This window comes from Berghia stephanieae, chromosome 13 (assembly GCF_034508935.2).
Source record: "Berghia stephanieae isolate SIO BIC M18660-M18661 chromosome 13, UCSD_Bste_1.3, whole genome shotgun sequence".
Classification (NCBI taxonomy): Eukaryota; Metazoa; Mollusca; class Gastropoda; order Nudibranchia; family Aeolidiidae; genus Berghia; species Berghia stephanieae.
The window spans coordinates 16,036,892-16,049,391 of record NC_088372.1 but is presented as its reverse complement, the minus strand read 5'-3'; the positions used below and the strand labels follow the sequence as shown (position 1 = coordinate 16,049,391).

The 12,500-nt window shown below is 36.8% G+C and overlaps 1 protein-coding gene across 2 annotated transcripts in view; it reads left to right on the top strand.

The window, feature by feature from the left end:
* LOC144958688 (advillin-like) overlaps positions 1-12,500 on the top strand; it is a 94,595-nt gene that overhangs the window by 34,657 nt on the left and 47,438 nt on the right. Inside the window, exons 2-4 of one of the 2 annotated variants that reach the window (XM_078890825.1) lie at positions 2,734-2,822; positions 3,094-3,168; positions 7,004-7,045. In XM_078890825.1, coding sequence (XP_078746951.1) covers positions 2,748-2,822; positions 3,094-3,168; positions 7,004-7,045 — 192 coding nt within the window. In that variant the 5' untranslated portion in view covers positions 2,734-2,747. The remainder of the gene's footprint in view (positions 1-2,733; positions 2,823-3,093; positions 3,169-7,003; positions 7,046-12,500) is intronic. The other variant, XM_078890826.1, reaches the window with a different exon arrangement.

The window sequence follows — 12,500 nt, the reverse complement described above, 5'->3', positions numbered from 1 at the left end:
ATAGAGAGAGAGAGAGAGAGAGAGAGAGAGAGAGAGAGGGGGGGAGAAAGACAAATAGATAAATAGAGAGAGAGAAGGAGAGGGGGTAGAAAGACAAATAGATAAATAGAGAGAGAGAGAGAGAGAGAGAGAGAGAGAGAGAGAGAGAGAGCTTTTATCTAGTAAATGAGATATAAAAACAATATTGTGCATTTATTTGTGGTTTAAAAATCGTGTGGCATTATAATTGAAAACTGTATACTGTGTTCTTGCATACCATGCATGAATCACATTTTTCAAGTTCATTAAAATCAACACGGGCACTGTTGAAAATATAGATGAATGAAGAATTTATTGTATTACTTCCCTTTGTTTACGAAATTATAATTTGCCTTTATTCTGAACTGTTTGGACTGCAATGTTGTTGATTTTTGGCCTTTTTGATTTTTTGATAAAAAAGAAGTGAAGACGAACGAACACATGAGGCATTTCGGTGTTATTTTATCTTATCTTATTGACTTTTGACTTGATTATTAGACAAATATTACAGGCACTTAAAAATGATTCACAACCGTAATGACTAGCGAAGGAACGAAGTTGACGTCAATCATCTATTTGTTATTTTTAGACAGCCATTTGGATGATTAGTTCTCTTTGAAATATACCAATCAGGCTATAGATGCTGTGCGCTTAGATAAGAAACTCACAACATTGCCATCCGGAAATATAACGGACCAACACACAAAATTGTGTGTAACATTAAACGCTTAAAGTCTGGGTAACACAGTTTAGTGAGAATTACTCATAAACATGAATGGCAAAAAGCAATAACAAAGACCAAATTCAATTTCGTTCTATCTATAACTTTAAAAGTCTTGTGTTATGGTACGTTTGATCAGTCTGGTGGATATAGTGAGTATTCTTTACCTAAACGCATAGCATCAATATGTGACAATGTCTGTAGCGTGTGTTTCTTCCTTCTTTTTCTGGCCCAATTTCAAACACACCTTTTCTGAGAACTCTCATTTCACCTAGGTTATGAATTTATAAGGGGGTCCCGATAGCTCAGTTGGAAGAGCACAAGCTTCACACGCGAAGGAATTGATGTCGATCCCGCCCGGGTGCAGTTTTTCTGACAATCATAATAATAATGATTATTTTTATTGTTGTTGTTGTTGTTGTTGTTGTTGTTATTATTATTATTATTATTATTATTATTATTATTATTATTATTATATTATTATTATTATTATTATTATTATTATCATTATTATTATTATTATTATTATTATTATTATTATTATTATTATTATTATTATTATTATTATTATTATTGTTGTTGTTGTTGTTGTTGTTGTTGTTATTATTAAAAGCAAACTTACGAGCTAACATACAGCTATTTAAAAAAATGTTTTCTTTCTTTTCTTTTTTTTTTTTCCTTGAAAGTTTGTTGAAAAGGGAAGAAAAACAGATTTATTTATCTATACATTCGTTAATCCTTCACTTTATCTAAGATCCGTTATTTCCTCCATTCGCCCATTCATTGTTCAAACTGCATGCATGCAATCCATTCATCCAATCGTCCATCCATATAGATAGAACGAAGTTGACGTCACTAAGGTCTTTGTTATTGGTTTGTTTGTTTTTTGCCATCCATTTTTGTGAGTTATTCTCACTAAACTGTACTAACCAGACTATAAACGTTCAAGTTTACGCATAGTTTTATGTGTTGGTCCGTTATACTTCTGGATGGCGATGTTGTGAGTTTCTTACCCAATCGCACACTATCAATATCCGTATTTCCATCCAGCCATTCCTTCATCCATTATCCAGCAATCCATCCATCCAGCCAACCATATTTCCATCCAGTCATTCATCCATCCATCCATCCATCCTTCCAGCCTGCCTCCAAGAGGCACCCCCGTGTCCTTAGTGAAGGGTTATATTATTGCATAACATGTCAACTTAACTCTACTAATAAACCTCGCCTCCTGATAACCTACATAGGTTATCTACACTGGTAGGGTTCTGCATGATTTAAGAAAGATATACATACATGCTTACATAATATACACAGACGGGCAGACATACATTTGGATTCCCGGTGGGGTTCCTGACCCCACATAGTGGGCAGGGAGGTACTTACTGTGTCTTCTATCCCCCTATATCTGTTTTCCAACTTGCTTTCTGTCTTTATATTGGTATGCGATTTCTTGGTTTTGTCCTGGTCCTGGCCGGATACCCTGGCTGGGAGGGAAACAGTCAAAATGTTTAGATACGAGTTTTGGGAGATTATATTTTTTCCTTGTAAATAATCTCTCGGTTATACACTGTATTGTTGTGTTGTTTTGTTTACATATTATATATACTTTGCAAACATTTGAGTGTATCCCTCTTAGTTGGGACCTGTGCTTGTGTCTGGATGAGATTTCAAGGTGATCTCAAACTAAGTACTTTGATAATGTGTTCTTGGAATCTACATCTGTTCCCTATTTGATCAATTCACCTTTGTCTTACTTTTTCTTGGTTGCTTTAATTGTAATTCTAGATCTTATAACTATCCCATTGTTTTGTGTGTTGGTACGGAATTTCAGGCTGGCATTGTGTGTGTTTGTGTGTGTGTGTGTGAGAGAGAGAGAGTATGTTTGAGTGTGTGTGTGTGTGTGTGTGTTTGTGTGTGAAAGAAAGAGTGTATGTTATATGTAAATATGTTATTTATTTATTTATCCCTATTTGACCTATTTCTCTTCTCAGAGCAAGCAGTCAGAATGAGTCACAAAGTAGACCCAGCGTTCTCACGGGTCGATCCCAAGATGTCCGGCTTTTATGTCTGGAGAATTGAGGTAAGCAACATGATATATATTATATATATATATATATATATATATATATATATATATATATATATATATTGTTATAAAACGAGACGCTTTATCACTGAGCTGCCCATGTCAGTAAATTCTATCTTACACTGTGAAAACAGCAGTGGTACAAAAGCAACTAAGTAGTAAAAAGATAGATGGATATTTATTTTTTATGTCGAGAGGAAACGAAAACAAACTTTAGTGACAGCCTCATATTATTTAATTATTGTATCCATTCTTTTCCATTTAGAAAATGCAAGTGGTTCCCCTCGCCAAAGAGTTCTTCGGGGAGTTTTTCAGGGGCGACTCTTACATCATTCTCTCTGTAAGTATCCCCCTCCCCCTCCCTTTTTTTTTCTCAACCTATCTCTTCTCTTCGCATTTTTCTTCTCCTCTCTCTCTCTCTCTCTCTCTCTCTCTCTCTCTCTCTCTCTCTCTCTCTCTCTCTCTCTCTCTCTCTCTGTGTGTGTGTGTGGTTTTTTTTTTATCCCTTTCCCTCTTACTCTCCCTTCTCTTTCTCTCTCATACCCCCCCCCTCTTTCTCTCACTCTCGCTACCACTCTCTCTATTTCTCTCTCTCTCTCTCTCTCTTTCCTTTTCTTCTCTTCTTCTCCGTCAATTTGTTCATCTTTTTGGCAGACCAAAACTTCATAAAATTGAAGACTGGTATGGCCGTCGAGCGTCTGGTCGTTCATTCTGCAGTTATGTCTAGTTTACAGTTATTTTCCTCCAGCCGGCCCCGCTATTAAATCTTAGTTAAAGTGCCTTCTCAAATTTCAATTGTTTTAAACGACATAAGCGTTAAACCCTCTCCTTACCTCCTGCAGCAAAATCGTCACAATTGTTACGACACAGTATACTTTTTTTCTTATTCAGATTTATTTTGTACTTTGTACATCACAATTTTTGAAGAACGATCTTTGTTTAATTACTAAGAGCATAAAGTTGTTTTGTAAAGAGCTTGGTTGAGTTTAAAAATATTTTTTTTCTGCTGGGTAAGCCTGCCATTTTGGGAAAATATTGAAAATCATCGGTAAGGAAAGAGTTACAGCAAAAAATCCCAGCAAGCCCCGTCTTATAATTTATAATACGCTTCAACAGTCGTAACGTCACTTCCCTCGTAATGACGCATGGTAACTTTGTAACTGGCTCTAAACTATCGGAACAATGGCGGACGCCCTTATGAAATATTTCTCCGACGAGCATAAAAGCGTATCCAGAGGAAAAAAAGACATTATAATAGATCATGTTTTAAAGATCGTGCGGCTATGTGGTCTAGCGGTATGACACTCGCTTTCGGATCGGAAGGTCCTGGGTTCGAGCCTCGCTCGACGCATAGTTGAGTCCTTGGAAAAGACTCTTTACTCACATTCTCTCACCGTACTCAGGTGTAAAATGAGTACCTGGCCGTTAACAGCGTTGTCTTTGTCCGAAAAATTGTAATATCGCCTAACAGGCGTCGTGTCTCGTCCTACATGTTAAATGTTGCTGTTGACCAGGGACCCCTTGTAAAGCGCTTTGAGCACGTTAAGTGGATATTGCCCTATATAAAAGCTCAATATATATTTTTTTTTAACTTTCACACATTCTGATCACAAGACATATGAAAAGTTCTATAAAAGTTCTATATAAAAAATACCGATTTTCTTTGTTTAGAACCACGATGGCCGCCGTTGCTGGACGACGTGACATCAGACTATTGAATCCAATTATCACGTAGACCGTCTATCAACGAGAAAACGATAGGTAGAAGCGAGATTCGCCCCCAAAAAGTGCGCTGAAATCGCTTGGCAGCATAATCGTCCATCCAAAACAATAACAGGAAACTGTAATCCTGTATCGTTCAGTCCAAATCTTGATTTGTTTGCTTGACATATCGACTACCTCTGTACCACGTACCTCTAAATCAAAGTATAATTCAATGTCATTGTCACGCCAAGTTGATTTGAGGTGTTTTGTCTAACAAACCCCACCTCACCCATTTCTACTTCCCTACTATGTTGACGGGCGCTGACTGATAGCGTGTTGAGTAAGAAATACTTAGATTGATTTTTCGATTTGTCATTTTGGTTGTTATCGTTATTTTTTTTAGTTGGTGAATAGGGTGATTGAATATCGATAATCGATGAAATTTGATTACAGGTTAATTGGTGCCGTGACCGACCGTGTGAACTAAAATAGTAATTCAGAAAGACGGAGGGATACAGCTCAAATATCTTCTCTCTCTCTCTCTCTCTCTCTCTCTCTCTCTCTCTCTCTCTTCTCTCCTCTTCTCGCCCTTATCTTTCTCCCTTGTCTCACTCTTTCTCTTCTCCCTCCTCCCTCTCTCTCTCTTCTCCCTCCTCCTCTCCTTCTCTTCCCTCTTCTTTATCCCTCTCTTGCTTCGCCCATTTTAATCTTTTCTTCCCCTTTGTCTCACTCTTTCTCTTGTCTATCCCCACTTCTCTACCCTCTCTCTCTCTCTCTCTCTCTCTCTCTCTCTCTCTCTCCTTTCTCTCTCTCTTCACACCCCATCCACACACCACTACCCTCTCTCTTCTTCTCTCTATCCATCTATCTGTCTATCTATCTATCTATCTATCTATCTATCTATCTATCTATCTATCTATCTATCTATCTATCTATCTATCTATCTATCTATCTATCTATCTATCTATCTCTGTATTTCTTTTTTGTCACCATAACAGAATGTTACTTCCATGCAATTAACAAATATCCATGTTTTCTACCTATCACTCCTTCAATATCTGTGTCATGTATAAATTCATCTTTTAATGTTTGTTTGAGATGTAATGTTGGTGTAAACAATCTCTTGCTTATATTGGTTTCAGAGCTTTGCATTGATATTCATTTCTGATTTTTATGTCATTATCTGATTATAATTGTTATTGGTATCATCATCATCATCATCATCATCATCATCATCATCATCATCATCATCATCATCATCATCATCATCACCACCACCACCACCATCAGCAATAGTATAAATTATACACTATATTATACGTTTAATATTTTATTGATAATATTTCAACAACAAATCGTATCAGTACGATCTACATTTATCATGTTATCTGAATATTCAATGAAGACACGTTTTATCTTCAGAGTTATCTCTTTTTCTATATTATGATTATATTTATCATTACATCATCTCTTTCCTTATTCTTTATCTCTTTCCTCCTCCTCCTCCTCCTCCTCCTCCTCCTCCTCCTCCTCCTCCTCCTCCTTATCTTCATCATTCAGTCTCGTCCTCCATCTATTCTTTCACCCCCACCAAACCTTCTCTTTTCCCCTCCTCCTCTTCCTTTAACTGTAACTCTTCCTCCCTCACAACATCCTCCCCCCCCCCTCTCTCCCATCTTCTTACTAATTCTCCGTCTCCAACTCTTCCTCTTCTTCCTCCAACCAACGCTCCCATTCTATCCAGGCATTATCATTGTACTATTCTAATAATGTGAACCAATCACAATCACACACCAGGTGGTGGAGAAAGCTCACATTTTACCGAAAGGTATCGATTTTCTATCCTCTTTCTCTTCCCCCTTTTCCTCTTCTTCTTCCTCCTTCTCTTTTTTTATCCTCCTTTTCTTCTTCTTCTTCTTCATTTTTTCTTCTATTTTTTCCCATCCTCCTTGTCCTCTTTTTTCCTAACATCAGAATCCCTGCATATCTTAATGTGACCCAATCACAACCTCACACTGCACTACAGGTGGCGGAGGAAGGTCAAATGCCAAAGGGCATCGATCTTCTCTCATCTCCCTCTCCCTCCTCTCCCTCCTCCTCTTCCTCCTTCTTCTCCTTCTTCTCGTATTTTCCCCTCCTTCTCCTCTTCCTCCTTCAATTTGTTCTCCTTCCCCTTCTCATCGTCTTCTTTCTTCCCAACACCATAATTCCATCATTTCTTAATGTGACCCAATCACAACCTCACACTGCACTACAGGTGGTGGAGGAATGTCAAATGTCAAAGGGCATCGATTTTCTCTCCTCTTCCGTCTTCTCCTCCTCCTCCTTCGTCTCCTTCTTCTCGTCTGTTCCCCTCCTTCTCCTCGTCCTCCCTCTATTGGTTCTCCTTCCCCTCCTCATCGTTCTCTTTCTTCCCAACACCATAATTCCATCATATCCTAATGTGACCCAATCACAACCACACACTACAGGTGGCGGAGGAAGGTCAAATGCCAAAGGGCATCGATATTCAGGTACTATTTATTATTTTCATCAATACGTGACCCACCTTGTCAATCTGGTATTATGTTAGGATGAATTAGGATGAAGAGTGAAAAATATAAAGGCAACATAAATATTTATATTGAATGTCCAAACCTTGAATATTTCGCACGTTAGGAGTTTTAAAGTCAAATTTAATTGCTATATCGAATGACCAAACCATGACTCTTTCAAACTAAGAAATTTATCAGCAGGCACCGGTATAAGATAATGATATAAACAAGTGTTTATCAAAGGTACCAGGCAAAGCAAGAAAAATAAAATGCCATCCCAAAAAATCAGTTTACCTCGACTGGGGGATCGAACCTCGGACCTTCTGATTACGGTAATCAAAAGGCCTCAGATTCTATCCCCAGTCGAAGTAGACCGATTTTTGGGGATTTTTAAAAATTATTTTTTTTTTGGTAGTTTGCTTTCTTGCTTTGTCTGGCTTCTTTCATACACACTTGTGTATATCTTGATCTTGCATCTTTCGAACGTTAGGTTACTACTTCCACTCCCCTGCCAGCATTTGATTCACTTCAAATTTTATGGAAGGTACGAAGTTAGCAATAGGGGCGATTTATTTTATTTATTTATTTACATAGGGTATGGTCAGTATTATTATATGGCTGCGAAAGCTGGACAATTACAGAAGACATTAGAAAGAAACTGGAGGCAGCAGAAATGTGGTTTCGTAGAAGGATGTTAAGAATCTCAAGGACAGAGAAGAAAACTAATGAAGAAGTATTAGAGCAAACTGAAACTAAAAGGCTATTAATTCGTACAATAAGAAAAAGACAAATGCAATTTTTAGGGCACCTAAATCGACATAAATGTATTGAACATCTTGCTCTCACAGGAAAGATAGAAGGTAAAAAGAGTAAAGGTAGACCAAGAAAAACATATTTGAATAGTTTGAACAGCTGGGTGACAAAGAAAGAGAAGAGTAATATTAGTTTTCTGAGGTTATCTGATCAGAGAGATGAATGGCGTATCATGATCACCGATGTTTGGCACAGACTTGGTACTTGAAGAAGAAGAAGATTTATTTTCCATATGCTCGAGTCATTGGTCACGTTGCCAATGAATGTCATCGAAATCACCCACAGAATAAAACGTGTTCGTAGTCTTTGAAATTTCCAACATCACTAGGGCAGCGTGGCTCGGCGGTACGGTCTTTGCTTCGTACCTAAAAGGTACCAAGTTCGATTACCCACCGCTCTGTGTGGCCTTGAGCAAGTCACCTCGCCCTCGCTCAATTCGCGGCACTGCACTGCGGCTGACGCCTGGGTTATTCCAGTCTTCCCTTGAAATAGACCCTAAAGACAAATTTCCCCTATGGGATGAATAAAGGTTTTTTTTTAAAAAAATTTATTAGGTTATTTTGTTCAGCTTAACCCATGGATGTGTTCACGTCTTCCATAAACAAAGCCGTATGTTCACATTTATTAAGAAACATCCAATCGTTGGGAGATCAACAAAGCATTTGTTCGATGGTTTGGTTAGACAAAAAACTGAATAAAGATCGTTCCCATGTATCTACCTAATCGAATACTAGCAATGAGTTTTCAATTGATGGTGTCAGAGTCAGAGTCACTCTTGCGTAGTACCAGATTGTAACAGGCTGGTCACATATTGATGGAAGTACACGCAGTCAGAATTGACTCCTGGGTTGCTTATATTTTTTTTTAAAAATGAAAATTATTCACAAATTATACCTCACCCTAGTATAGATTGAATTATATTTTGGGCTGCATCAATACAATAAATAGAAAAGTTTTTGTTACTTTGTTAGACCCGCCTGCAACCTGATCCGTAGATTTTCGATTTTTGTTTTTGTTTTGTTTTTGGCTGCAGCAACAGAACACCATACACGGACCTGCCTGCTTGAACAATTTAAAAATTCGTAATTTTTAAGAAATGAAAATTGTAGTCGCTATAGTTAACTTTTAAAATGAACAATTCACAAGGATTAAATAACACTTCAAAATCCCTAATAAAAGCATGCTGTCTGTCTGGCATCAATGTTCATTTTCATCAAGTTTTTCATGACTAAGAGATGCTCTAGTAGGGGGAATTAGGCTAAAACCGTGCAAATTCGGGTTGAAAGCATGAAAATTTGCATACAGGTTGCTAAGACCCATAGAAAAAACATCTGATATAGAACCACTCTGGCAATCAATCATAACGTATAGGTTTAAGGCCTTAGATTTTACCTATTACAGCTATATTAAACAAGGGAAATAACTGCGTAAAAATATATTTTTTCTTCATATTCATTGTATTACGGAAAATTAGGCTAAAACCGTGCACATTGGGGTTGAAATCCTGAAAATTGGCATATAGGTAGCTATGACCCGTATAAATAACACCTGATATAGAACCACTCTGGCAATTTATCATAACAGTGCGTTTTTAGCACTTTTATTTTTTCCTATATAGCATTACTTATCCGAATATAACAACGACAATACAATGTGCGTTCTAAAACTTTAAATACACCGGTAACCATTTACGGTAGCTAACTGATGGTTATTTCGTGTTGTAACTAGTAGATAAAAGCGGGAGAGGGGGGAGAGGTAGTGAGCGGGAGAGACGGAGAGAGAGAGAGAGAGAGAGAGAGAGAGAGAGAGAGAGAGAGAGAGAATTTTACTCAATACTGTACTAACCTAACTAGTAGATAAAATAGGGAGAGGGGGGAGAGGGAGTGAGCGGGAGAGAGGAAGAGAAAAGAGGAAGAGAGAGAGAGAGAGAGAGAGAGAGAGAGAGAGAGAGAGAGAGAGAGAGAATTTTACTCATTACTGTACTGACCTAACACCCCCCCCCCCCACACACACACACACACACCCCGCATCTACACAAGTCCGTGCAAGGCAAACCGGACCTTAAATACTTGCATCGGGTGCCGATACATTCTCTCTTACATGAACATTTGATGAATTTTTGGGACACTTTTGACAATTCTGGAAATAAGCTCCACAGTGGTTCATGTCGATCGTCACATTTGTTGCAGGGTACACTTCTATAAAAGATATAATGTTAGCAAAAGCTCGACTTCTTTCAAGAACTGTGACATCATGATTATCATCAGCAGTGACATCTTTTAAAGCTTGTTTTTTTTTAAGTATCGTGCATGACAAATTTTATGGTATAGGGCGGGAGTGTGCCTCCTGAGCGACTAAATCTTCTCCGGCAATTAATGACAACATATCAGAATCTTTTATAGATAACGCTATGTCACGAATATTTTCTTCGATACTGTTGTCATTACAGAATGGAGTACTCCCGATTCCATGTTTTTACAAAAAAGCACGTTTGTTTTATTATAATTTTGAACGTTGTCTCATTATTCTCGTGGGTTGCGAAATATATTCATTCGGTGACTCCTCCAAGTCAAATGACGAAGTTTGGAATTCTTGTAGGGCAATTCTTTTAGATTTCTTTAATTCTAATCCCCTAATTTTGTTGGCATTAAATTTTACACGACAATACTTATGCCACTTAGCATCATTTTGTTTTAAGCTTTCAATAATCTCATTTCTTTCTGAGGAATTAAAAAAATAGATACGCCCAACTTGTTTTCATCACAAACCAAAGAATTGAATTGTGTTAAATCTTCAAAAAGAGTTTCATAGCCTTGCCCTTTGTCATACCTCCTCGACCTAGAGGGACATTATAAACGGTCTGTGTTATCTTGTTGGCATTTCAAACACTTGTCCCATTCTCTGGGAGCAGTTCTTTTAGCTATTGTATGTGTATCTGAAATCATGCATTCCTTTATTAGGCATATGCAATATTATTTCATTACTCTCTCTCTCTCTCTCTCTCTCTCTCTCTCTCTCTCTCTCTCTCTCTCTCTCTTTCTTTCGTTCTTTCTGTTAAAGACCCATCATCAGCAGGCAAAATGCTTGCAGTGCCTTACATAAGGACACAACAGTACAAATAGAACATTCTCCCATTGTCCCTTTGTGATAAATAACGTAAAGTAAATAACTTGCCACAATACAGCATCATAGTGGTTGATGATGATGATAATTATAGCAATGTAAATGGCATGCTGACTCTTTACTGTCATCAAGTTTGACCGAAATAGGTTTTAACTCAAGTAAAATGATTATAGCAGTATTTTTGAAAAGAAAGAAAACAGGTGGAGGGGAGAAGGAGCATTGTCCTTTGTCAACACCGGTTATCGGCATTTATTGAGCTGTGTTCTGCTAGTCTGTTTTGTCTACCCCTCTGCTCTTCTTCCCGTCTGCCCGTCCGTTTTAGACCAATTGATTATACTTATTAAATCAGATGCAGAAAAAATCTCATATTATAGAATATTGCTTGCTAGACGTGAAATTGAATAATATTTACGATTAAATAATTTGTATGGTTCGTGAATCGAAAGTAAAGGGAAAGGAAAACATCCGCTTCGACGCTAAAAATAGTCACCAATGGGAATCCAAAGGATGACATAAAGCAACCTTTGGTCGGCTTGCCTTGAATGTTTACACAATAAAAATGAAAGAAATTATTGTCATCCATTTCAAAATTTTCTCATCTTAAAAACCTTGTAAATCAACTAATACTGATCTCTCAAAGTGGTTCTATATCATAAATTATAGGGTTTTTCATATTCTACAACATATGTAATTTTCATGCTTTCAACCCTGTTTGCACAATTCAAGGGTTTTTTGGACCTAATTCCCCCTACTACTCACGAAGTTCTGAAATTGGAGCCAACATTTCGTAATCCTATGAATTTTTCTTTATAGTAGACAGGTCTGCATACATTACGATAATGAGCCCTTAAGGAACTGGGTCATCAGACCTGCAAATAAGCGCACGTCGGTTGACATGCACTTATTTGCAAATAATATGTTCACGTCGGGTAGGGCAGATTGATTGATGCGGTCCATTAAAAAAAAAATCATTGATGACCATCACCAATATAGACCTTTTGTTTTATTTTGTCAGCTTCATTTTTAAAAAGAAACCTTTGCCGAGGAACACGCAAGACTTGGGCTTCTTTGACCTTTTTTTTTTTGTTACCAGTCAGTCATTACAATATCAAATAGACCGCAATTTCTTATTGTATATATATATATATATATATATATATATATATATATATATATATATATATATATATATATATTATATTATAATATATATATATATATACATATATATATATATATATATATATATATATATATATATATATATATATACACATATATATATATATATATATATATATATACATTTTTTTAAAAAAGTCTAATTTGATGTTATGATAAACGAATTTATTGTTCACAACATTATACAACCTATTATCGATATAACAAACATCCATCCATCCAAATTATTATAGGGAAATTAACATCTCCCTTAGAATACTTCGGAAATAAGCTGGACACTCTTTATTCGTGTCGATAAGAAACTTATTATTTTAAA